At 49.1% G+C, this 26,207-nt stretch overlaps 2 protein-coding genes across 2 annotated transcripts in view; both read right to left on the reverse strand.

Moving 5' to 3' along the window:
* Positions 1–2,525: 2,525 nt before the first annotated feature.
* C18H7orf25 (chromosome 18 C7orf25 homolog) lies at positions 2,526–9,154 on the reverse strand. Its single transcript, XM_032956640.2, has 5 exons — positions 8,943–9,154; positions 6,569–7,193; positions 5,866–6,115; positions 4,658–4,997; positions 2,526–3,712 (listed from the first exon to the last, which is right to left on the reverse strand). The coding sequence occupies exons 2-5, from the start codon at positions 7,143–7,145 to the stop codon at positions 3,194–3,196; spliced, it is 1,686 nt and encodes a 561-aa protein (XP_032812531.2). The 5' UTR covers positions 7,146–7,193; positions 8,943–9,154; the 3' UTR covers positions 2,526–3,193.
* A 1,112-nt stretch (positions 9,155–10,266) lies between these two features.
* LOC116943624 (neuronal membrane glycoprotein M6-b-like) overlaps positions 10,267–26,207 on the reverse strand; it is a 33,211-nt gene continuing 17,270 nt past the window's right edge. The window contains exons 2-7 of the mRNA XM_032956641.2: positions 20,621–20,825; positions 18,982–19,141; positions 18,154–18,328; positions 15,994–16,067; positions 15,107–15,172; positions 10,267–14,027 (exon numbers count right to left, since the gene is read on the reverse strand). Of these exons, the coding sequence (XP_032812532.2) occupies positions 13,947–14,027; positions 15,107–15,172; positions 15,994–16,067; positions 18,154–18,328; positions 18,982–19,141; positions 20,621–20,825 (761 nt within the window). The 3' untranslated portion in view covers positions 10,267–13,946. The remainder of the gene's footprint in view (positions 14,028–15,106; positions 15,173–15,993; positions 16,068–18,153; positions 18,329–18,981; positions 19,142–20,620; positions 20,826–26,207) is intronic.

Raw genomic sequence — 26,207 nt, forward strand, 5'->3', positions numbered from 1 at the left:
TGGTTCTTTCGGCAAAGTCACGTAGGGTATAAAACAAAATAAATTAAATCACGACGTTTCGGGCGCGCGACACGAGCGTCCGTCATCAGCCGTGTGATCAACCACAGCAATAAACAATATTGCCGAGGTGCCCACTTCAGCAATATTGTTTCTTCGGTTTTTAAATATATATAAATATAAAATAAAACTTTAAACCTGGGTAAGGCGCACTTGAGCTACGTAGCTATCTATGTTTTGTGTTTGTTTTCAGAAGCGGCGACCTTGCTATCGCTGAACGAGACGGCGTTTCGAGCAAGTCGTCAGATGCGCTCTCGAGGCGAGATGCTCGAGGTGGAGGGGAAAACCCCCGGGGGACGAAAAATCCACGAGAACACGGCGAGAGAGAAAGAGAGAAAGACAAGGTGAACTCCAGACGTCAGGGTGTGGATAGAACCCACGACCTCCTGTGTACCACGCGAGGTAGTTAACATCTCATAGCCACCGTGATCATGATCACGATGAGAGACGCAAACTCCAAATATACAACAGGCATCGTCAGGGTATGGATCGAACCCACGACCTCCTGTATACCAGGCGAGGTAGTTAACATCTCATAGCCACCGTGATCATGATCATGATGAGAGACGCAAACTCCAAATATACAACAGGCATCGTCAGGTTGTGGATAGAACCCACGACCTCCTGTGTACCTGGCGAGGTAGTTAACATCTCATAGCCACCGTGATCATGATGAGAGACGCAAACTCCAAATATACAACAGGCATCGTCAGGGTGTGGGATCGAACCCACGACCTCCTGTGTACCAGGCGAGGTAGGTAACATCTCATAGCCACCGTGATGATGACGATGATGAGAGAGACGCAAACTCCAAATATACAACAGGCATCGTCAGGGTGTGGATCGAACCCACGACCTCCTGTGTACCAGGCGAGGTAGTTAACATCTCCTAGCCACCGTGATCATGATCACGATGAGAGACGCAAACTCCAAATATACAACAGGCATCGTCAGGTTGTGGATAGAACCCACGACCTCCTGTGTACCAGGCGAGGAAGTTAACATCTCCTAGCCACCGTGATCATGATCACGATGAGAGACGCAAACTCCAAATATACAACAGGCATCGTCAGGTTGTGGATAGAACCCACGACCTCCTGTGTACCAGGCGAGGAAGTTAACATCTCCTAGCCACCGTGGCGCCCCAGGGGTCAGGAGCCGCGTGCGGCTCTTTCTAAGCACCGCTTCGTGACCGTTCTTTATTAAGGATCCACCGCCTCGTATTCAACCACCACAGTGCATTGCGGCTCTTAGAATAAAGAGGGGGGGGGGTGTTTTTACCGAGTTCGAGAAAAAATGCCTCTTCTCGTTATTGTGTTTTTGCCTACCCATCCTGATCACACAGCTGTCAACCCCTACGGTTTACCCCATATGCTTGTACAGGGACATTGAGTTTTCAGGTCCATATGGTGTACAGTCGTTTCAATACGAGCAAAAAAGTATATTTGTTTGTGTTTCTCCCTTGTGATGGGACTTTGTAGGATGAACGTTGAGATTTATAAGGGCACGGGGGTGACCAATAATGTCTGAATTGGTCTGTAATGAGGTAGGATATTGATGAGGGGTGGACAGGTATGTGATCATCACCATCATGTCCCTATTTTTCTCGACGCACAGACCTCACAAACACAATTCTTGCCATAACCTAACAAGGTTCCAGCAATGTTTCCTAATTCTACCCTGCAATGATGTAAACATTAGTTTGTTCAGTCAATAGATTTTATTTTGATTACCAAAGATTGTTCGTTTGTTGCCCAATAGCTATCATCAGGCTCCCATGTATTCAAGTGCAGTTCTCAACTTGTATTATCCATTCAATCGCTCTACTGGCCTCTATATATGTGCTATTAAGGGCCCTTAGGAGAAACGTCGCTTACTATATATTTTCCTTTAAAGGCCACACACTGTAATTGACGAACCTAGTGACTAATTTTTTGTCGTATATATGGTTAGGCACTGTGGAGACGCTTCCTAACTGCATACCAGCCGGGCGTGTGGCGAGTAATCATCGATCACAGTTGGATCTTAGGATCACGATAACGCAACGCTAGATTTCGACCAAGATTCATGGCGTATGCTGATATTGTGGGAAGCGGCGTCTCGATGGTTAGCGCACTGCGCTCCGAACCCGACGACTCGAGTTTGATTCCCGGCCACGGCTAAACAAACTAACGCCAGTGGCATCAAGGATATCTGGATCCGTTTCGCACTTGAATCCTAGACCTCCCTTCATCGCAGGATCTTGAGAAGTGGCGGTGTCTTGGCGAGGCATTCATCCAGCAGTGGATGACCGACCACGACCGACGATGAGCTACCATTCAAGGCAGAGTTAAATAAAACATTGATTCGCGACATTCGAACCTCCGCGTGGGCAATTATATAGCGTATAATTGTTCAGCGTTTATGAGTGATGGACACGTGAGGGTTTATAGTCTCACATGTCGAAAGATTCTCAATGACGACATTGTTTTACTGCTTCAAAAATAATCTTTATTCCAAAACGACTGCATGCTGCAGTTTAGCGGTACACGTTACTCAACGGCCCCTTCACGGGCCCCGAGGGTCATATGACCGCTCCATCATCGCGCATGCAGTTTTTTTTTTATCACGCTAACCCAAGATGTGCCAAAATTGACTGTATAGTTATTGTTGTTATATGGCTGCAGAAAAGCGCAGTGGTAACACTTGTGTCTCACGAAAACAAGCGCTCGGGTTCAATTCACGACGTGGGTGCCTTTTCTGTGTGGAGTTTGTATGGTCTCTCCCCATGTTGTGATTTATTTTCTAAAACATCTTATTTTCTAAAATAAACCACGCAATGTACAGAAATGGGCATTGGCAAAAACATACAAATTTAGAAAAATTACTGAATAGGGGTCACACAGAGCAGCAACATCATCCCGTACTGCATAAACTTGGCAGGACCCTCATGAAAAAAAGTCTTGAAACTCGGGCATTCCTGGGTAAACAAGTGCAAAAATTATAATTAAACATTTAACACAAAGGGCACCCCAAGTAGCAGTGCCTGGCCTCCAAGCAGAGGCATCAAATCTACTGACAGGCAGCGATGATTTCCGCCGTGCGTAATCCCGACCGGGCGAACGTTTGGGGCGATGGGTCTCCTTCGTCCGCAATGTCAGTCCTGTTGTTGGCCTACTTTGCCCGCCGTGAATTCTCTCCACAGCTCCTCCTCGGCCTCCTGCTCCTCCCGCCCGTCGTCGCGTCGGCGCGGCGAGGGCAGCCTCGCCGCGTCGTGTTCCTTCCCCTCGGTGAGGGCGCGAGGGCGGTGCAGGAACACGGCGAAGGCCACGCCCTGCTGCGCCGCGGCCCTCACCAGCCCCGCGTTGGCGGTGGCCGTCACGGCCCGCAGCTCGTCGCCCGTCCCGAACACGGCCACCGAGCGGGGGGTCACGCGGCCCCGCACCGCGAGCCCCAGCGCCCGGGCCGACGGCCCGTCCGCCACGACGGCGACGTGCCCCATGAGGGCCCGGGCCCTGGCCCTCTCCCGGGGCCCCCCCAGCGTGTCCAGGATGGAGGAGAAGTCGCGGGCGGCCGAGTCGCACGCGACCAGGAGCTTGTCGCGCAGGAAGCGGACGAGCGCGGGCAGCACGGGGTCGGTGCGCTCCTCCGCGGCCTGCTCGGCAAGCACCTGCTCCTGAAGAGCGACGGGGGGGGTCGCGTGCGGGCGTGCCGTTAGTTTAACACGGGAACGTCCGGTAGGCGCGCCGCGAACCGTTGCTCTCAAATCTAATTTTCACGTTATTTTGTGTAACCCGGTGAGAACTCGAGAGACCGGGAGGAGTCTAATTCATAAGAGTGATGAATGGCATTAGTCTTCCCAGAGAAGTCGATTGTTAAGGTTAATATTAGGCCCACAGTATAAATCAGGACAACTGCTGGATTTGAACCGTCAATCGTTGGAGCAAACGAGACGGAACCAGACAGATGTTTAGATAGACGAGACAGGGCAGCACACAGCGGAGACACGGCACAAACGGTGCGACGGTTGAACAGGCAGCGCAAACAAGGCCGTGTGAACAGGACGATGCGCACATGGCAAAGCAAGAATGGATTCTTATTTTTAAAAAAATGTGAACAATAATAATTTACATTTCTAAGGCACATTTCAACTGTAGATCGCAATGCGCCCCAGGATTGCGGCAACTGGAATGTTCCAACAACGCATGGCAGGTGCGGCTCTTTCCTTCATAAATGGGAAACGACAGAAAGCCGCCCGACCCATCGCGAACGTGAAGCGGGGATCTGCTGCGCTTAAGAAAGGAGGCACGGACGCTACGCATCGAGCAACTCCTGATGCCATCGAACGGATTTACCAGACTCAGTAAACAGTTAAGTATTGGGAGTTTCTTTTCAATTTCCGTACGGAAAAGATATGGAAACCTGACAAGTGATTTTTCCTGCTGCTGCTGCTTGGTGCTCAATCACCAAGTGGTCTGCAGTGATTTTCCGAGTTCCACGACAACCTCGCTGCTGCTGCTCCTGCTATGATTACATCTGTACGGGGCTATGCTCCCTTCCCGGTGTCTCTCATCACGCACCCCCCCCTCCAGGCACGTAACCTTTTGCGTCTCCTCGTTACCTTGAAAGCGAAGTGGCTCCCGCCGTGGCTGAGCGCGGAGACGAGCGTGAGCATCGTCGTCACGTCGAGGTTCACGCGCGAGCAGCAGCAGCCACCGCCGCCCCCCACTCCCCCTGCCGGGGGCTGCGTCCAAACCGGGGAACTTGGGGGACTCGCCGTCGCAAGCCTCGCGCCCGCGCGTGCGTCCCCCCACGGCGCCCACGAATCTCCTCCTTCGCCCTCGTCATCGGAATCCGAGTCTCCTCCACACTCCTCGTCCTCGCCGCCGATCGCCCCGGACAGGGGATCAGTGACGCCCGGGAGGATGTCCCCTCTGACGGTGACCCCCATTTCCTGCAGCCTGGAGGGTCATGTTTTGTGTTGCGGATTTGACGATTACCCACTGACAAAGCAGTCGATAGCACAGCTAGGCTCTCCGATTATTTAAGTCAGTGGTTCTTAAGCTGGGGTGCACGCACCCTTGGGGGTGCGAGATGCCCTGTCCGGGGGTGCGAGACATGCCAAATTTTTTTGGAAGGTAAATCATCGAAAACACAAATTAAGCATGTGCACGTAAGTACAACTACTTCATTTCATCAAACCTATGTATTTATTAACATTATACATGTTTTTAACATATTGATAACTAAAGGGGTGCAAGGCTGCAGTAAAGGTTAAGAACCACTGATTTCAGTAATCTATGACTCCTAACCGATCATCGGTTCAGTTACGCGGCTAATCGGACAACACGAAAACAGTTGGGGGAAAATAAGGTCTCACCGCTGGACGGGAAGTGATAGGCGGGGCTTGGTGATGCCGGTGGGTGCATTTTCTAGGGGGTTTCCTGCCTTCAGGAGGCAGCATGTGGGAGTGCCCGTTGTTCTTAAAGAGGCCCGAGTAATCGACCACGAGAAAAGTAGCCGATTACTGTGCAAGTTTTATTTGAATACAGGCAGTCCCCGAGATAGAACGTCCAACTTACAAAACATCCGCACTTAGGAACGAACCGCAGTATGATTTACAGGTATCTCTGCTGCCGATAGCCCAGCTTCTGTAGGCGAGTCCCCACTACCTTGCGCTCAATTTTTTTATTTTATTTTATTCAGGTAAGGCCCACTGAGCCATTAAGCTCTTTTTTTTAAGAAGCGACCTGGCCACAAAATGATAGCGCGATGGAGTGGATTATCTCCTGCGGCAATGTCCAGCAGCCAAACACTTCGCCAAGTCACCTGCAAGCGACAGGGCTGGGCACGCCGCCGTAGAATGAGAAGACGACGCGCGGCGCGTGGAAGTGGAGCGGGTTGTGCTGCGCGGCGCGCAGGAAGAGGTGCGCCTGCTCGCTCACGCAGCGCACGCCGTGCGGGCACCGGCCGGCCCACGCCGCCAGAAGGGAGTCCGCCTTGCGGCCCACGGCCTTCACCCACGCGCGCCCGCCCTCCGCCACCACGTCCACCAGCAGCACCCGCGGCTGCTCAAGCTCTGCGGGGGAACAGGGGACGTCGGCAGAGGAACGCTGAGGAGTCGGCAGCAGATACTGGGAAGTAGGAATCAGATACGGGGAACGCAGCACCAGATATTGACAACTCGGCACCTGATACTGGGAACTCAACACCTGATACTCAGAACTCAGCACCAAACACTGGGAAATCACCTTCAGACGTAAAAAAATGTCAAGGTCGTTAAGATACCAATCTCTTTGTAAGTTAATATCATGTTTAGTAAATCACTACCATGGTTAATAAGTCACGGTCATCATTCGTAACAGGCAGGGCCACTAAAGCCCAATAACAAGTGAAGCACTGTAATGGCTATTTATCCATTTCCATAGTTATCAATACTCTGGCACCCTGTTAGTGGTGAGCGAGCCGTGTCGGTGAGTGGCACGGCTCCCGCGTGTCGTTTGCCTGCCCGCGCGCACGCACGCGTCGCTACCATCGCGGTAGCGGAACGTCTTGAGCACGGCCGTGACGCTTCCGTGAGCCTCGGCGGCCTGCAGCAGCGCACGCAGCTGGGTGAGGTTGCTGCTGCGAACGTGCGATTCCCTGCACTGGCCGCCCTGCACGCGCATCAGGAAGCGCATCTCCGCCTCGATCTTCGAGCGCAGCATGGCCAGGCCGGAGGGGCGGCCCCGAGCGACCAGTTTGGGGACTGGAGGACTCGGCATCTGGTCCTTGCACGGAGTTCCTGGTTCGGTCACAAGTGGATTTGGGACTTCGTGCTGCTTCTGAGGTCCTGGTTCAGTCTCTGGCGGACCTGGGACTGCCTCGTTGCACCCTGTTCCTGGTTCGGTCTCTAAAAGTCTTCGGACCTCCTCGTTGTTTTGGGGTCCTGGTTCAGTCCCAAGGAGACCAGCGACTTCATCCTTGCTCAGAGGTCCTGATTTGGTCTGCACGGACCCTGTAAACCTATCTGGGAGGTGAGGTTCTGATTTGATCCCCAGTTCTTCCGTTCTCCGCAGGAGGTCGTGACCAAGCACCAGCAGCTCCTCCAGGCGGGCGGCTGTGGACATCGTGGGGCCAGGATCCAGGGTCAGAGATGGTCCAGCATTGAGTAGGGCCTGTGCAGATGGAAGGGTGGGACTTTAGATATCAGAGAGACCCAGGGGAAAACGGAGAGACAACAATAACCTCGCAGATGCAGAGAAAAATGTAGAGACAGAGATGCAGAGATATTTAGACTGGTGTATGAATTCAGACAGACAGAGACACGATGAATCGCACCAAGCAAAAATACACGGAGTAATACAAAAAGAGACAACCAGAAATAGAAGACAAAATACAGAAATTTAGAGATAAATAATAGACACACGCACAAAGAGATATACAAGAATGCAGAGATAAATATAGCGACAAGACGAAGTAAGGCAGTGGATACAGAGGCAGCCATATAAACAGACATTGCCGAGCAGACACACAGAGACACAGACAGATGCAGACAGAGACAGACAGATGCAGACACAGAGACAGATTCAGACATACAGAGACATGCAGACACAGAGACAGATGCAAACCCACAGAGACACAGACAAATGCAGAGACACAGAGACATGCAGACACACAGAGACAGATGCAGACAGTGACAGATGCAGACACAGAGACACAGATAGATGCAGACAGAGAAAGACAGATGTAGACAGAGACAGATGCAGACACACAGACAGATGCAGACACACAGAGACAGATGCAGACAGAGACAGATGCAGACAGAGACAGATGCAGACAGAGAAAGACAGATGTAGACATAGACAGATGCAGACACACAGACAGATGCAGACACACAGACAGATGCAGACACACAGAGACAGATGCAGACAGAGACAGATGCAGACACAAGACAGATGCAGACACACAGAGACAGAGACACAGACAAATGCAGAGACATGCAGACACACAGAGACAGATGCAGACACAGACAGATGTAGACACAGAGACACAGACAGATGCTGACACACAGAGACACAGACAGATGCAGACACAGAGACACAGACAGATGCTGACACACAGAGACACAGACAGATGCAGACACACAGAGACCAAGTTACTTCTGGGGGCCTCTACAGAATTCAGGGGCTTCCGTCAGGGAACGGGGTGTGTAGCTCATGTCTGTGTTGCACGGTGTCAGAGTATCTGTGGGGCAGGGTCTGTGTATAATGCATGGCGCAGGGTGCTTGGTGCAAGGTGCCAGGGCATCTGCGGTGCGGGTTGTCTGTGATTCAGGGTGTCAAGTTTATGGTGCAGGGTAGTCTGTCTAAAGGTGCTGGGTGTCCAGGTCTGTAGTGAAGGATGCCATGTCTATGGTGCTGGGTGTCAGAGTGTCTGTGACGCTGGGTGTCCAGGTCTGTTGTGAAGGGTGCCAGGTCTATGGTGCTGGGTGTCAGAGTGTCTGTGACGCTGGGTGTCCAAGTCTGTAGTGAAGGGTGCCAGGGTTATGGTGCTGGGTGTCAGAGTGTCTGTGACGCTGGGTGTCCAGGTCTGTTGTGAAGGGTGCCAGGTCTATGGTGCTGGGTGTCAGAGTGTCTGTGACGCTGGGTGTCCAGGTCTGTTGTGAAGGGTGCCAGGTCTATGGTGCTGGGTGTGAAGTGATGCAGGGTGTGTCGGTCTGCGGTGCAAAGTATCATCGTGTCTATGGAGCGGGGTGTCATCATGGCTATGGAGCGAGGTGTCAGAGTGTTCCGTGAAGCTGGGTGTCAGGATAATCTGTGGTGCAGGGTTGCCAACTGCAGTGCAACATCTTCGATGCAGCGTGTGGTGGTGGTGGTACAGGGTGTCAAGGCGTCCCGCGATGAGAACTGGAGGATTTGAAATACCTCTCGCCGACGTCGCCACTATCACTTTAGAGTCTGCTAACGGTGAAGCATAGCGGTGGATAGAACATGGTAGTTGCTGCTGCTGCTGATGGAGGATGATGATGATGACAAAGAGCCGGCCCAGCCGAACACACTCGGCAGGCACGTGGTGGCCCTGTCACGGACCAGGAAGTAGATCGGTGACGTCGTCACGTCGAGTGGTTACGTCATCGCGTTCCCCCCCTCCTCCAACGCCCCGCCCCCAAACGCCCCGCCCCCCCCCAACCTCGTCCCTGCAACGTGTTCAGAAATCCACGTGGAGGCGCCATTTGAGTCCGGAGGCGCGGCTCGATGTGTGAGTTTGCAACGGGCTATGTATGTTCCGAATAGACTCGATTATCCGCGCTCATGACGGTGGTGGGGGAGGGGGAGCGGTCGTGAATGATTCAAAATAGCGGACAGTCCAAAAACGTCAAATTTTCCACGGATCTCTATGACAAATACTAATGATCGAACGATCGATCGATGCGCGTGCGCAATGATAACTTTCCTGCTCCTGCGTAGAAGAGTCCGCCCACTAAGTGGATCATCACAGAGCCACGCCTATCAATATCAACCAAACTCCGCCCCACTGTTGTAGAGATATGCAACTACTGTACTGTAGAGGTGATCACGTGGATTTCGAAATAACCGAAGCAACATATTTGTTCGGTTTAAGCACCGTGTGACTTATAATAAGTATTTCCAAGAATAACAATGTATAACTGGTTTTAGATTATTAATTTGGGCTGAAGTGAAAATCCATGACTTATTAATTAATATCAAAATCTTAGGTGTGCAGTTAATCCGCAAATTGGATAAACTGCACGCGGATAATCCAGAGTCTACTGTACTGTGATGAACTTCTTTCGCACCATACGTAGCCAACCATGCTAATTGGAGGTGCGGGCTATGCCTTACCGATATACCGTCCTGAAGAACACCGCATTATGGAAAATAAATCGCGTTATCATAAATAATATATAATGTAGTGGTAAAGCACAGTCCGCGATAACATGTGAGATGTGTACGCAGCCTAGAAGCATCCAGCAGCATCCCGCCTTGTGTGATGGTACATCGAGGCAGCGATACAACCGCTTGTTGCTAATAGCGCGACGTAGTTCCGTTCACTCGATCGCGTTATATACAATTCACCATCCGCGTTATTAAAAATGCGTTTCCTAATATTTTCATTGCGTCATATCCAATTGCCGTTATGAAAACGCTTTATAGAACAAATTGTATATACATTACTGTACACGAATGGAAACTAAACCGCCGGATAAAATTCACAATCCATTGCTCCTCAGGTATAAGTACCAACTTTATTTTAAACTTCTCTTGAGTTATTAACGAATAGACAGGACACACATTTCAACGTCTTGTGGTTTTATGCATGCAGATCAATCCTTTTAAAACACCCAAGTTTACTTTTAGTACAGTAGGTTAAAAAACATTAATACAGTATTTAAGTTGTTCAATAACATCATCATCTTTACCGTCGTCGCTATTATGTTATTTCGAAGTAGAGGCGTTACACAGTAGTTTTACTAAAAACGATCTCGACGTTAGATTCAAAAACGACGCTCTTACAAGGAACAAGAACGACGACGACAACAACAACAGCAAGGCGACAACCGAATTATTGAGTTACGATTTGGGCGGAAAATTGTTACCGGCAACCCAGCAGCAGCACCACCACCAACAACAACAACCACCATTGGCCATCATCGTTCGTCAAACGACAGAGGCGAGGCTTCTTCCCCAGTTGCAATATGCCGCGTTCACATCCAATCCAGTCCCTTCAACCGCTCTCATCACCGCCATCATCGTCATCAGCAATGGCATTCCTTTGCGGTGGGTGGTAAAACGAACGCCACGTGGGGATGATGCCGTGTCATCTAGTTGCCGGGGGAAAAGGCTGTGGGGAAAAGGGTTTAGGAGTCGATGGGCTACGGAGTTGTTGGGAGTTAGGTGTTTACCGTTCGGGGTTGCAGTTAGGGATTGGGGATAGGGGGTTAGGAGGTTAATGGGTTGGAGCTGGGGATTAGGGCTTGGAGTTAGGGATTTGTGGGGTGCAGCACTTGGGTTAGGGTGAGATGGTGGGGGGTGAAGGTTTGGGGTCAGGAGTTGGGGCTCAGAGTTGGGGAACCGTAGTCCGATGACTTCACCACATACAAGTTTCACGACATCAAAGTCGCCTAGAACGCTACGCACATTTTATTAATACTCAACATTGGACTAGTTAAAAAAAAACACACAGAACTCCAACAAAAATAAAGTCTATTGCGGGCAATAACGCTAGAAACACGCACGGTGCCACACTAAAGTCTAGCCCTCCTGTGTGGGGTGGTGGGGGACGAGGGGGGGGGGGTTAGCGTGCAGGCAGGGGGCGGGGCAGGGAGCAAGTCGTCGAACGGCGCCGGCCAATCACACGCGCGTGCGAGCGTAGCCTTGTCTCAGCACGTGGGTGGGTGCACTCTGTTTGGTCTGGGGTGCACCTTGCACTGAAATTGGGTGCACTTTGAATGTATGCTTTCTATGACGTTTAATTGATTTTGAATAATGTAACTATATTGTTGTGATTATAAGTTCACTACATGTGCTTGCCTCGAAGGACGTATTTGCCTCGAAGGGATTGTAAATTATTAACAAGGACGTATATCATTATTCATGCTGTTATCAAGTAGTTGATTAAATTTTGAGTACTTATTTTCAAATCTGACATCTCGGACTGAGAGAGGGGGGCCAGGAGATGGCAGGACAGCCATCGGCTTGATCCACATAGGGCGTGGTTCTGTCTGTGGATTAAATACGTTTGTGTATTATCCCCTCGTGTGCATCAGTTTTCTCCACACACTCCTGTTGCCTTTCCACAAGTCACACACTCATCGATGGAATGGCCAAACATCCAGATGTAGCAGGAACCAGCGTAAAAAATGAGTCTTCGAACTCCGTCAGCCTTCCCCGTGTAAAAAGAATGGACTTCGTGTTTTGTGTGATTGGAAACGTGGGTCTACAGGTCACAATCTGCCTGAGAGATATAACTTTTTTTACCTTACCGAGGGCCGAAAAGGACTCTCAAACACCTTCAGTGGCTAGCCACGCATTTGACCGTGTGCTCAGAACTCCGTGAAAGGAAACAGGTGACCGATTAATAATAATTTCAACTTGTATCACGCCGCACAGGAGGAACAACAGCCAGACAGTGAACCAGCGCCAATATCGCTCCCACCACCCAAACTCTGCCACCCTCTCTATATACGAAGGTGTTATCGGTCAATTAATGAGCGTTTACACGTGGGAAGAAACCAAAGCACCCGAGGTGTCCGCGGTGACGGATAAAGATCGTTTTGTGGGCCGTTTTGAAGTGGCAGTAGCCCGCGTGTGGACGCGGACCTTACCCAAGCCGTGGGCCGCATCTAACACGTGGGCCGCACGTTTCCCACCCCTGCTCGAGCCCGATCGCTACAATTATACCAATTACGAGGTCTCGTTACGCAATTAAACACTGTGCTTCAGTACTAGACGATCAAAGAGCGACCCCTGAAACTTCCGTCGCTACGCCTACCCATTGTTGCCGCGTCCCCCGGTGCTCTGACGGTTTTTTTTAAATCTATTTTTGCTTCTGTAAAAAATATATATGCCTTAAAATGCTTTTAATTATAATTCCAATTTGTGCTTATCTTGGCCTCTCGAGACGAATGCATCACTTTGTGCTCCAGTACGGCCGTGGGGAAGGTGACATCAAACCGCCGATGTCACCTTCACTGGGCCTTGAATAAATTCCACAATAGGTGGCACACGTGTATTACTACGTGCCTTGTTAACAGCATTTGTCGAAATGACAACGCTCGAACCGAAACTTAAATCCTCACCGCTAAACGTGTTCTATATTTATGTGAAAAACTACCTTCAACGCGGTGGGATTTTTTGTGGGTGCTGTCATCAGTGACCCAGGTCTGAGACCATGAGGTCACCTCACTTGGGATGCCGAAGCCGGTTTCATCACGGGCGGCAGCAACCCCCCGACAGATTCTAACCCGGGTATCCCTTTGGAACTTTTTCGGTGACTCTGACACGGCCGTTGTGAACCCTAAAAAGTATTTTTTGTTTACCATGTAAGGCCCACTGAGCTAATGGTTCTTTTTCAGAGGCGACCTGGCCACAAATGATAGCTTAACGAAGTGGTGTATCGTGTGGAAATGGATAGCGTTCAAATAAAGCGCATGTTTATTCTAATATCGAGGGAAAAAAAACGGAGGGTCCGGAGAAAAATCCACGCTGCCACAGGGGAGAACATGCAAACTCCAAATATACAGGCATTAGGGTCGGGATCAAACCCACGACCTCCTGTATACCAGGCGAGGCAAATAACATCTCGCCACCGCGGCCCCCTGTTTAACTATCATTGTCAATGTCACGGCAAGTGGTGGCCAGGTGTCTGCCACCAGCCCCGTGTGTCAGACAATGCTGTCGCGATCATGCAGTTCCCAGCCATTTATTTAACGTTGGCAGTCTAAACCCCACGGAACCCATCGCAGTGATGGCAGGACTACGGCAGAGTATACAACACACGGTCGGAAAGTTGTGAGTTTGATCCTGGGTTAAGAGCTCGATTCAGCCCACCATTGTTATCCCTCTGGGGTCGATAAAATAGATACCACTTCATGGGCGGTCAACAGTGGTTGTCGTATATGGAGAGACTGGCTCCTGCCATAAAACTGTGGATTGGTGACAAAACTCTGGGGGAGGGGAAGAGAGATGTTTGGTGGTCGGAGAGGGGTCTTGGCGCAAGTGCTATGGTAAGTAAGCGAGAGATTGAGTGAGTGGGTGCGTGAGTAAACAAGCGAGTGATTGAGTGAGCAAGTCAGCGAGCGAGCGGTTGAGTCGGTGAGTGAGTGCGTAAGCGTTTTTCTGCCCCCGTTTGTTCTGCCGATCTCTGGGTGCCCCGTGGGCATGGTGGGAGTTGGATGCCCGCTCCCTTCACAGCTTGGTGCAGTAATCCTCCCGTCGGTAGAGGCGCGAGACCCCAAAGTTGTACACCAGCACGGAGCAGTAAATGAGCTGCGGACACGTGGCACAGCATGGAGTAGTCAGAGGGTGAAGTCAGGGATCATGGTGGGGTCAAGGGCCACGGTTGATCATCATATTCAGCTGTGATCTACCCATTGCTGGATGAAGGCCTCCTCAAGCTGTCGATATCTCTCATGGTCTTGCGATGCAAAAACCCATCTTGAGCACCAGGACACGAAGTGATCCCATCACTCCATCTCTCTTGGGCGAGTTCCTTCCAACGACTGCAACTCCATTATTAGTCTCAACCACTGGCCATCGTCCCTTCTAGCGACGCATCCTGCCCAAGCCAAAGTGTTTGGAAAGTTTTCCATAATAGACGCGTACGCACTATTTCTCCAAACTTGTTTCTCATTACCAAAGCCTGCGTGTGACAGCCTAGGTGTGTAGCTACTCGAGGGGTGAGCGATAGTGTAGCGGTCAGCACACGGCACTATGAACCCGGCGACGCGAGTTCGATTCCCGCTCATGACCAACATTGGTGACGAATATCTGAACCAATCCTGGGCCTCCCCTAGCTCGACTCAGCCTCAAATAAGTACCTGGTGTGCTGTGTAAAGATTGCCACTAGGAAGACAAAGACGGCTGGACGTGTTGCTGGCCACACCCCCTTGCGTGGCCTACATAGGTGCTCATTAACAGCATTTGCCCCAACAGTCTGTTAAGGTTATACGGGGAATCTTTGTCTGTGTAGCTACTAGAGAAGAGCTAACATAACAGCCAATATTGTGATTCGTGATAGATTTCCCCGCCTTTTTAATTCTCGACTTCCTGAATCTTCCTGAAGATGCTCGATGCGGTTTCGAGTGACACGCCACGTATCCAAGTGCTGCTAATTTTAGTTGCGGGAATCGTCCTTTAATTTCAACCCGGTGCACCGCGTGGCAAAATTTTATTCGCTTGGCAGCGTGGGGTCGTGGAGAGGGAGGCGGGTCTTACGACAAAAATTTGGCCTGACCCAAAAATTCAAGGAAAGAGCCGCGTGTGTGTCTGGGCCACGTCTTTCTTTACGACCGCCGGGGTGACGGCACGAAGGTGGTGCCCGGGAGTTGTTGACGCGCCGCACTCACCATGGACAGCACGGTGAGTGCTGCTCCCGCGCTCGCTGCCGCGTACAGGTAGAAGGCGGTCGTGAACTGCGGGGGGTTGGCGCAGGGGGGAGGAGGGTGGGGGCCGGGGTCAGGAAAGGGGTTACAGAGAGGGGTTTCAACGGTTATGACTGCTCGATTGCGTCTGGTCAGTGAGTACCCGCCCATAATGGACATCTGTAAAAAAAAGAGCTTCATAGCTCATTGGATTCATCCGGTTAAAATAAAGTATCTGATTCGGACTCGGGTCTAGAACGTCGCAAGCTCGTATTCAATGACGCGGTTGCGAGATTTGGAGTATGTCTCTCCCCCGTGGTCGCGTGGATTTTTCTCCGGTTACTCCGGTTTCCGCCTCCACGTTTATAATCAACGTTACGCATTTAGGGTATTTGGCTGCTATAAATGTCCACGTGATAAGCAACTTGATCGAGCTATCATTTGTGGCCTGGTCGCATTTGAAAAAAAGAGCTACATAGCTCAGTGGGATGTGCCTGGTTAAAAAAAAATAGTTGAGTATCTTCTTTGGTTCTTTCGGTAAAGTCACGTAGAATGAGAATGAAATAATAAATTGATAAAATATTATTGTGTTATTTTATTTTATCAATTTATTATTTCATTCTCATTCTACGTGACTTTACCGAAAGAACCAAAGAAGATGAATCATTGCAGTCACGAAAACTTTAAATCGAAATAGTTGAGTAGTTGAATATATTTGTAATTGCCGACAATTGTTTTTTTATTTTGTTCGAAATGCGTCAAAGTGGCAGGGAGAGAGAGAGAGAGAGGTTTTCACTGCTCGGTCGAGCATCACCGAGGTCCCTCATCTCCCGCGTGAATGCCACGATGGGTATCGCTGCAGCCGGCTTCACCTCAGAGCTGTCGCACATCTCACTCAGCGGCGCGTCGCACAGCACCCCCGCGGTCTCGTTCCACGGGATGACGCCTGCTCGCTCACGCGCACACGCACGTTGGGATGGAGATGCGTGCATGTGTGTGTGTGTGTGCGCGTGCGGTCGTGTGCAGTGTTGCGTGTGTACAGGGTCGTGCTCGACATTGTGCGTGAAGGTATTTGTATGCATGCATGCGGAGTTTTGTGTGTGTGTGTGTAAGTGCGTGGAATCGTGTGTTGGTTTGTATATGTGCATTGTGTGTGTATGTATGTGCGTGCGATTGTGTTTGGCGGGTTTTGTTTGTTTGCAAAATTGTGAGTGTTGTGCGGTGTACGCGGAGGAGTTTCGTGTGTGTTTGTGTACATATTCCGGTGTTGTGTGTGTAATGTTGCGTGTGCGCAGTTGTGTGCGTGTAAGTGCAGAGGTTATGTGTGTAGGGTTGTGTATGCCGGTTGTGTGCATGGTGGGTGAAGTTGTGTGTGCGTTAGTATGCAGTGCGTGTGAGTTCCCAGGGTTCACAAGGACAGGACGGAAGAAGCAAAGCGACAGAGTAGACTTAGACAACAGAATCAAAACACAGGGCAGCACGGGCGGAGGGACAAAGACAAAGATCCCCCGTATAGCCTTAACAGACTGTAGGGGCAAGTGCTGTTAGCGAGCACCTATGAAGGCCGGAATGGTACATGAGGGGGTGGGTGGCCAGCACCACGCCCGACCGCCTTTTTTCTCCCCAGTAGCGATCTTTACACACTGCACCAGGTACTCATTTGAGTCTGAGTCGACCTAGGGGAGGCCCATGACCGGTTCAGATAATCGTTACTGGTGTTGGCCGTGAGCGGTAATCGAACCCGGGTCGCCGGGTTCATAGCGCAGCGCGCTAACCGCTACACGACCGCTCGCCACACACACACGCACATGTGGAGAGCGGCATTAGCATTGCGACAGAGATGTGGGGCAAGAGTCGTGACGGTTCAGGAGAGAGTGAGTGACGATGGCGGGTAAAGTGAAGGCGAGCGCGTGTTGGTGGTGGTGGCGAAGGTGGAGGTATGCATTGCAGGGAGTGGAGCAGGGAAGAGGAGGAGTAAGGAGGTGCAAGCACGACGATTGACGAGCGACATTGCGAAATGGGACACCGTTACACATCCGCCGCCGTAAAGAGCTCGATTTAGACGCTGGGGCTCGTGATGCCAAACCGAGGCACCCGTGAGATTAGTTGCCAAAACAGGAAGATTGGGGGACATGTCGCACGGCCATCGTTTGAAGCCTGCGTTTAAAATCATCTGTCAGTGGGGTCAGCTCGCTCCTCCGCGATTGATTTAAAAATTATCGTCGTAAAGTACGGGGCGAGCCAACAGTAACGTCCGTTATTTTTAGAGAGACTCTTGACTGTCCATAAAAATTTGGAATTTCCGCCCCTGGCTGTGGATCGCCACCCACGCCGGAGTGATAATTTATTTAAGTTTTGGTAAGAGTTCGCTGGCAACAGAAGTTTATTCTTGAAGAGAAATCTGAATTATTTATACAAATACATATATACAAATATTTAACAGCAAACAATTTCTAGAGAGTAAAATAATAAAAACAGACGTATACAGAATAGAAAACTTTGTAACAGCTTGAAGTTTTAATGACCTTGGCTTCACAAAGAATTTGATTCACAGGCATACCCAATACATTGAATCTGTGCGTGGACTGAGCCTATGGCTGTACTGCCACCTTACAGGCACATAGATCAGATCGGATTAAAATACAGAGTAAGCTGAATGATTATAGACATCCTTACGAGGATGCTTCCAAAAATAGAATTTCAAAGTCAAAGAAGCGACATTTCACTTCACGTGGGACAAAACCATGGGAGCAAGAGAAAACCCACAATGCATTCAGGCGGGAAGCACTCAAAAACCCTGCACAGATTGATTTAACAATCCATTGCTATACTGCCATCTCGTGTGGCTCGGCTACGAGGCTTTCCTGGGTCGAATGAAGGGCAAGGCCGTTGCTGTATGTACTGTATGTACGTTGGACTTCTTTCGCACCGTACGTAGCCAACCGCGCTGATCGGAGGTGCGAATACGAGACTGAATGACGGGGGGGAAGGGAAAAACAGCGGCAAGGAGAGGAGGTGGCGCCCATCCTCACCGAACTGGCGCAAGTCGACGCAGACGCGGCTTGGGGGCGGCGGGGCGGGGGACCCGGCCGAGGGGGCCACCGAGTGGCAGGCGGAGAGCACGGAGAAGGCCATGTAGACGGGCAGGGCCGAGAGGCCGAACACTCCGAGCCACGCGAGCGCCAGCACGAAGGTCAGCAAGATGAACTTTGGCGCGCGCACGCACGCACAAAGACAAAGATCCCCCCCGTTTAGTCTTAACAGACTGTTGGGGCAAGTGCTGTTGGCGAGCACCTATGAAGGTTTGAGGACTTTATGTTTTCATGGGTTTCAAATCCACTCTTATAGTGTCATCATTACCACCGTCATCGCTGGTGATTACAACCAACGTTTTCAGGCGATTTGCAGAATTGTGAAGTCTTCGTACTCAGATTGTAAATGTTGTGAGTTTACTCTCAAACACACCGGTGTGCTGAACTAGTAATTAATTTGCTCGTTTTATTTACGTGACAAACTTTACTAATCGGCTGTCGGGTGGTGGTGGGTTAACGACACATTTATATTTACGCGATATAACCCAGAAAAAAAACCTTTATTATGCCTATGTGTTAAACCTTCACTTTCAGAGGGTGGCCACTTTCGCCGTTGAGACGTCGGTGTGAGGGCCGCCACACATTTTAAACCATTGGGTGTGGACAGCAGCACGATGACGGGGGGGGGGGGTGTTTTCATATTCGTGCATTGTCGGGGACCGCATTAAAGGCCACCTGGGACCGCCAGTAGCCTGCGGTCCTTGCAATGAAGAACACTGGGTGAAATATAGATGGGGGAGTGGGTGGGGGGGGTTAGGCGTTCAGTACCCAGCCGCTGACACAGGTGGCGCACGCGGAGGCGCCGCTACCCCCGCTGTAGGAGCGGCGGCGAGCGCGCGTGGAGGCGGCGCCCTCGCACAGCAGCACGGCGCCGTAGAGGCAGAAGGCCCCGGCCAGGCCGTACAGCACGTAACGCAGCACGTCCATCCTGCGGCGGGACACACGCACAGCGCGCATCACGACGTGGGACGCGCGATGCGCGGGCGTCGCAGCAGATGGGCGGCGGCGGTGGCGGCGGCGGGGCCCGTGGTGGTTGGGGGTGGCTACGTTGCTTGGGGGAGCGGTAGTGTAGCGGTTAGTGCGCTGCGCTACCCGAGTTCGGTTCTCGCTCACTGCTGCCGACACCAGTGGCGATTATCTGAACTGGTCCTGGGCCACCCCTAGGTTCACTCTGCCTCAAATGAGTACCTGGTACGATGCGTAAACATTGTCACTGGGGAGACAAAGGCGGTCGGGCGTGCTGCTACCCACCCACCCCAGTGCCGCAAGTGGAGCAATCGCTGTCCGTTTATTCCATCTGAACGGGGAGATAGAGCGTTGCCCCCTCGCACGCATGGGTTTTTTCCGGGTGCTCCGGTGCCCTCCCACGAGTAAAATAAACACCATTAATTGGCTGAAAACATCTTACAAGAAAATAAATCCTATGAGTCGGTGTGGCTTTCCCTGGAAAAATAAGTAAATCATGATGATTACATCACGATACCAGATTCATAGCGCAGGCGGCATCGCGGCCTTGTGGTAGCGCGTTCACAGCTTGTTGCAGAGGTTAACGGTTTGAATTGATTCTTAATGCGGTGCGTATTAGCCACGATAATACTACGTGGCATTCAAACACCGTGGACTTTCAAGATCCCGTGACGTCATTCACAAGAGTGTGCTAACGTCATGGTGAAAATTTGCTATATTTGAAAATTAACACCGCAAATGACTCATTTTAGATTATACGTGGCAGCAATCATCGCCCCCTACTCGCGAACAATACCCCGGGTCACTCTTGCAAATGAGACTCATTCTGGTCTCTTGAGTTCGCACCTGGTTAAATAAACTTAACTTGAAACAACATCACAAGAGACAGCACACCAAGTTACATCGTACACTTTTCCGCAGCACTATTTGCGATGTCATCATGACGCACTATCATCATCATCCAGGAAAGTCACTTTTCACCATGATCATGTATCATCACCACCAACAACACTACCACCCTGTCCATGATGCGCCACCACCATGATCACCACAACCCCTTCCGCCCCTACACAACGAGGGGTGTCGCGATGGTGAGATGTTAACTACCTTGCCTGGTATACAGGGGGTTGCAGGTTCGACCTTGATGCCTGCTGTATATTTGAAGTTTGCATATTCTCCCCGTGGTGGAGTGGATTTTTCCCCACCGTTTTTTTTTATCTGATTCTCCGTGGTTTCCCCTCCACATTCAAAAACATGCATCTAGAGTATTTGGTCGCGATAGAATTCCACGTGATAAGCCACTTCGTTAGTTATCATTTGTGGCCAGGTGACTTCCGAAAAATAACTATATAGCTCAGCGGGCCTTCATCATCATCAGTGGGCCTTACGCCTTATCTAGTAAAATAGAAAATAGTTTATAGTTTACAACCGCTGCTCTCACAGTTTTCCGATCCCTCTCCGCTCCCCATCCTCCCCTCCGTCGTCCGTGGGGTAGGCGAAGCGGTGGCGGAGCAGTTCCTCGGTGGTGCCGAGGGCCTGGTGGCCCGCTCCGCAGAATAGCCCCACGCCGGCCAGGCACACGACGGTGGCGAGCAGCGAGCCGCACGGCGTGGCACCCACGCAGCGCGAGCAGCGGCGTCGGCAACCTGCGCACACATAAAAAGGAAAAAGTTGCCCCCCACCCTGCATCATGAGGGCACCGCCGTGGCTAGGAGATGTTAACTTCCTTGCCTAGCATACATGAGGTCGTGGGTTCGATCCTGACCCTGACGATGCCTGCTGCTGTATATTTGGAGTTGGCATTTTCTCCCCATGGTCACATGGATTTGCTCCTCTAGTTTTTCCGTCCCCATTTATAAAAAAAACAGATCCACATAAGTCACTTTGTTGAGCTATCATTTGTGGCCAGGTCGCTTCTGAAAAACAGCTATATAGCTCAGTGGGCCTTACCTGGTAAAATAAAAAAAATAGTCTTAGTAGTTATAGTTACGTGGATTCCCACCTGCCCTGCCTCTACCCTCCCCTGGGACTGTTCTTGCTGTTCTTTTGCTGCCATGCCCAAGCTTGGGAATTGATGTGTGGGCCTTACCTGTTAAAATATTTTCTTTTACTTGAACGTATATGGAATTCTGGACATCTGTGAAAAAGAGCTTTGTAGCTCATCGAATTCTTCCAGTATGAATACATATTTTTATTCTGCATCGCGCGCTTTCAGATGCGCTTCAGCGGCCGTCTGGAACGCTCTTCCTTTTGAAATTTGGAAGTCACTGGGAGCTGTGCACTTTTCAGTTATCTAAATTGAAAACTAATTTATTTACAAGTGCTTTTTGTGTTTAGTTTTTTGTCCCCCCCCCCCCCCCCCCGCATCTCCGATTAACACGGTTGGCTATGTACAGTGCAAAAAAGTTCAACATACACACACGCATAGTAGCCTCGACAGACTTTTGGGGCTAGTGACATGCACGAGTAGCACCTGTGAAGGCCGGCTGCATGGCACACGAGAGCGGTGGTGTGGCCAGCACCATGCCCGAAGCAACCTTGTCTTCAGAGTGCTAATATTTACACATCGCATCAAGTACTCATTTGAGGCTGAGTCGACCCAGGGGAGGCCCACGACTGTGAGATGTGACAATTCAACGTGGATCACCGATAGAGAGACCTCCATCTAGTCACCCCTCTACTCAACTCCCTGGTCCCAACAGCCGCATCGATTCCTCATGCCAGCAGCGTAGACGATCTGCATTTGGTTCTCCGGTCATGAGCACTCACTGCCTTGCCACTGTCGAACCACCTTCCACGTGGACCATCTTTCAGTTCCGCACGGATGGATTTAGCTAGCTCTGGGATGGAATTCTGCGCGCAAGCTGTTCTCAACAATCCCATCGTTGCGCGTGCGGAGCCTGAGCCTGCATCGTCATTGCTGAAACACCACTCGCTCCCTTTCTTCAGAGCCCACGGCGATACTAATGAACCTTCAATCTGTCCCCCAACAACAAGGCACAATAGGAAGTTCGAGTGGCGATTTGTTGATTTTTGTTCCTGTCTCAAGAAACTGCCATCATTACCTTTCTGGCAGAAGGTGGTGGTGTGAGGGGGACCTGGAGAATCCAGATTATTGAATCTTATCTTTGGCAACAAACTGTCTGACACTGCACAGTTAGAGATGCAAGTTTCATCGGAGGCCATAATTGGGAGACAAAAAATGCAATGCCTTCACGAGGCACGAAAACAATGTTAATCTGTTTGCTTCCTCCATTAACACTTTTGGAAACCCAACCGGGCGCGCGTAATTTCCAAAATTTCAACTTGTCACGGGTTATTAATTGAACTGTTTCCCGTACGTGTCGCTGCGACTCCTGATATGTGCATCATTCCCGCTCGCCTGTCATCTAAAATTAACCCCACTGGCTGCACGAGCGAGCCACGGCTGGTGCCTAAGCATCAATTGGCCAGCCACCAATTATGTCGTAAACGAACACGCTCGCATCCAGTGCCGGATTATTTGAGTAGCAAAAGTAGCTACATGTGTAGTAGCTACTACACATGCTACGGGCCCCGCACTTTCAAGGGCCCCGCGCTAAACGCTTTCAAGCTATCAATTCTGGTTTCAGTGATTCTGCACTTGCTCTATTACTATAGTACTATACCGCCTTCAACTTTTATATGAACGACTGGCTGTTTAAGGCTAGCGATTTGTCGTGTTATCTGGCTGTGTAGCAAATGAAAAAATACAATTACTTTACCATGCAAGTAAAAAAAAAAATTGTGTTTTAATATTTGCGTGTGTGTTTTTTTATTATTATTTAGGGCCCCCTTTATAACGTATCCTACAGGCCCCAGCACTAGCTTCATCCGGCACGGCTCGCTGATTTATCTTTTTTGTATCCGTTGCAAAGGGCGCCGCCAACTCTCTGATTCACTGTGTAACAAAAAACAAATGTCTGTTCCTGGGTAGTAAGTGTTATTTTATAACTGCTTATGCCTCAAAAGTACTGAAAATGGCTGTTATTCCACACAAACTTTGCTTTTGTGACAAGGACACAATAGCAAAGTGAATCGTTAATCCACTCCATTAATAACAGTGTGGAACAAATGTATTTTTTTTTGTTCCTGGGTAGTAAGTGTCATTTCCTAACAGGGACAGTGATTTTTTTTTAATTTACCTATTTTCAATGAGAAAACGTGGTGTGCATTTGTGTCATTCCTACACGTAAAGTCCTGGTCACAAAAGCAAAGTTTGTGGGGAATAATAATAGCCATTTTCTAAACTTTTGAGGCATAGGCAATTAGAAAATAACACTTTACTACCCAGGGACAAAAATCGTGTTACAAAGTGTAACGATTCACCTGGCGTCCACCATTGCAAGCACGCGTGTTGCACCAGGGTCATTCCCCCCATCGACTGCGTTAGTGCTCAATGAAAGGGGACATTGCCCGAAACGTCGGCTATTATGTTTCCTTTTAAGGCCACGGTAGTGTTATTGATGAACGGGTTGAATGTTTTGTTTGTTGTTAGTTGCGCCCCAGAATAATGCTGTTGTCCGAGCAATGTAATCCTTCAGACGCGACACTGTGTGAGTGAAATGTGAGGTAGACATCCATCAACCTGAAGTTCAATGAATTTCTCTCCAGTCTCTAAGCCTGTGGGGTCCGCGTTAACTGAAGCTTTGCATTTTAACTGTACCGTTACTTTGAACTACACTACTGTTCAAACACTCGGTGCTGCTGTGCAAAAAAAGACGTGGTCTTACAAACCACAGAAAGTTTATCAGTGAGAATCGTGAAAAAAAACGATACTCTGTCTAAAAAAAAAGAAGTGCTTTTTACTATTCCGAAAAAACCCAACAAAGATTATAGATTGTGGTTTAGCGGAATTACTGCACTTTATATTCAATATTGAATGCCCCCTCATAGCCTACAGGGATCACGTAGCCCGCTCCTTCACATTACACACAAAAAATCACCTCAACACATTACACACAAAATCACCTCAACACATTACACACAAAACACCACAACACATTACACAAAAACACCTCGACACATGACACACAACTCATTACACACAACAAAACACTTCAACACATTACACAAAACACCTCAACACATTACACACAACACATTACACACAACAAATCACCTCAACACATTACACACAAATCACCTCAACACATTACACACAACAAATCACCTCAAGACATTACACACAACAAATAACCTCAACACATTACACACAACAAAACACCTCAACACATTACACACAAAATCACCTCAACACATTACACACAAAACACCTCAACACATTACACACAAAATCACCTCAACACATTACACACAAAACACCTCAACACATTACACACAAAACACCTCAACACATGACACACAACACATTACACACAACAAAACACTTCAACACATTACACAAAACACCTCAACACATTACACACAACACATTACACACAACAAATCACCTCAACACATTATACACAAATCACCTCAACACATTACACACAACAAATCACCTCAAGACATTACACACAATAAATCACCTCAACACATTACACAACAAAACACCTCAACACATTACACACAACAAAACACCTCAACACATGATACCAAACAAAACACCTCAACATTACACACAACAAATCACCTCAACACATTACAAACAACACATTACACACAAAAAATTCACCTCAACACATTACGGAACAAAACACCTCAACACTTTACACACAACAAATCACCTCAACACATGACACACAACAAAACACCTCAACACATTACACACAACACATTACACACAACAAATCACCTCAACACATGACACACAACACATTACACAACAAAACACCTCAACACATTACACACAACAAAACACCTCAACACATGACACACAACACATTACACACAACAAATCACCTCAACACATGACACACAACAAAACACCTCAACACATTACACACAACACATTACACACAAATCACCTCAACACATTACACACAACAAAACACCTCAACACATGACACACAACAAATCACCTCAACACATTACACACAAATCACCTCAACACATTACACACAAAACACCTCAACACATTACACACAACAAAACACCTCAACACATGACACACAACAAATCACCACAACAGATTACACACAACAAATCACCTCAACACATTACACACAAAACACCTCAACACATTACACACAACAAATCACCTCAAGACATGACACACAACAAAACACCTGAACACATAACACACAACAAAACACCTCAACACATGACACACAACAAATCACCACAACACATTACACACAACAAATCACCTCAACACATTACACACAAAACACCTCAACACATTACACACAACAAATCACCTCAACACATGAAACACAACAAAACACCTCAACACATTACACACAACGCATTACACACAACAAAACACCTCAACACATTACACACAGCACATTATACAGAACAAATCACCTCAACACATGACTCACAAAACACCTCAACATATTACACACAACAAAACACCTCAACACATTACACACAAAACACCACAACACATTACACACAACAAATCACCTCAACACATGACACACAACAAATCACCTCAACACATGACACACAAAACACCTCAACACATTACACACAACACATTACACACAACAAAACACCTCAACACATTACACACAACAAATCACCTCAACACATTACACACAAAACACCTCAACACATTACACACAACAAATCACCTCAACACATGACACACAACAAATCACCTCAACACATGACACACAAAACACCTCAACACATTACACACAACACATTACACACAACAAATCACGTCAACACATTACACACAAAACACCTCAACACATTACACACAACAAATCACCTCAACACATTACACACAACAAATCACCTCAACACATGACACACAACAAATCACCTCAACACATGACACACAAAACACCTCAACACATTACACACAACACATTACACACAACAAGTCACCACAA

Source organism: Petromyzon marinus, chromosome 18, assembly GCF_048934315.1.
Source record: "Petromyzon marinus isolate PM22_M1 ecotype Great Lakes invasive population chromosome 18, UKy_Petmar_22M1.pri1.0, whole genome shotgun sequence".
NCBI classification, from domain to species: Eukaryota; Metazoa; Chordata; class Hyperoartia; order Petromyzontiformes; family Petromyzontidae; genus Petromyzon; species Petromyzon marinus.

Excerpts from the sequence above, each read along its gene's own strand:
- C18H7orf25 (XM_032956640.2), bottom strand. The coding sequence starts at position 7,145 with ATGTCCACAGCCGCCCGCCTGGAGGAGCTGCTGGTGCTTGGTCACGAC. Across the intron at positions 4,998-5,865 it reads CCCAGCCCTGTCGCTTGCAG|GCTGCAGGAAATGGGGGTCA; the intron begins GTGACTTGGCGA and ends ATGACCCTCCAG. Across the intron at positions 3,713-4,657 it reads GGAGCCACTTCGCTTTCAAG|GAGCAGGTGCTTGCCGAGCA; the intron begins GTAACGAGGAGA and ends GTCGCTCTTCAG.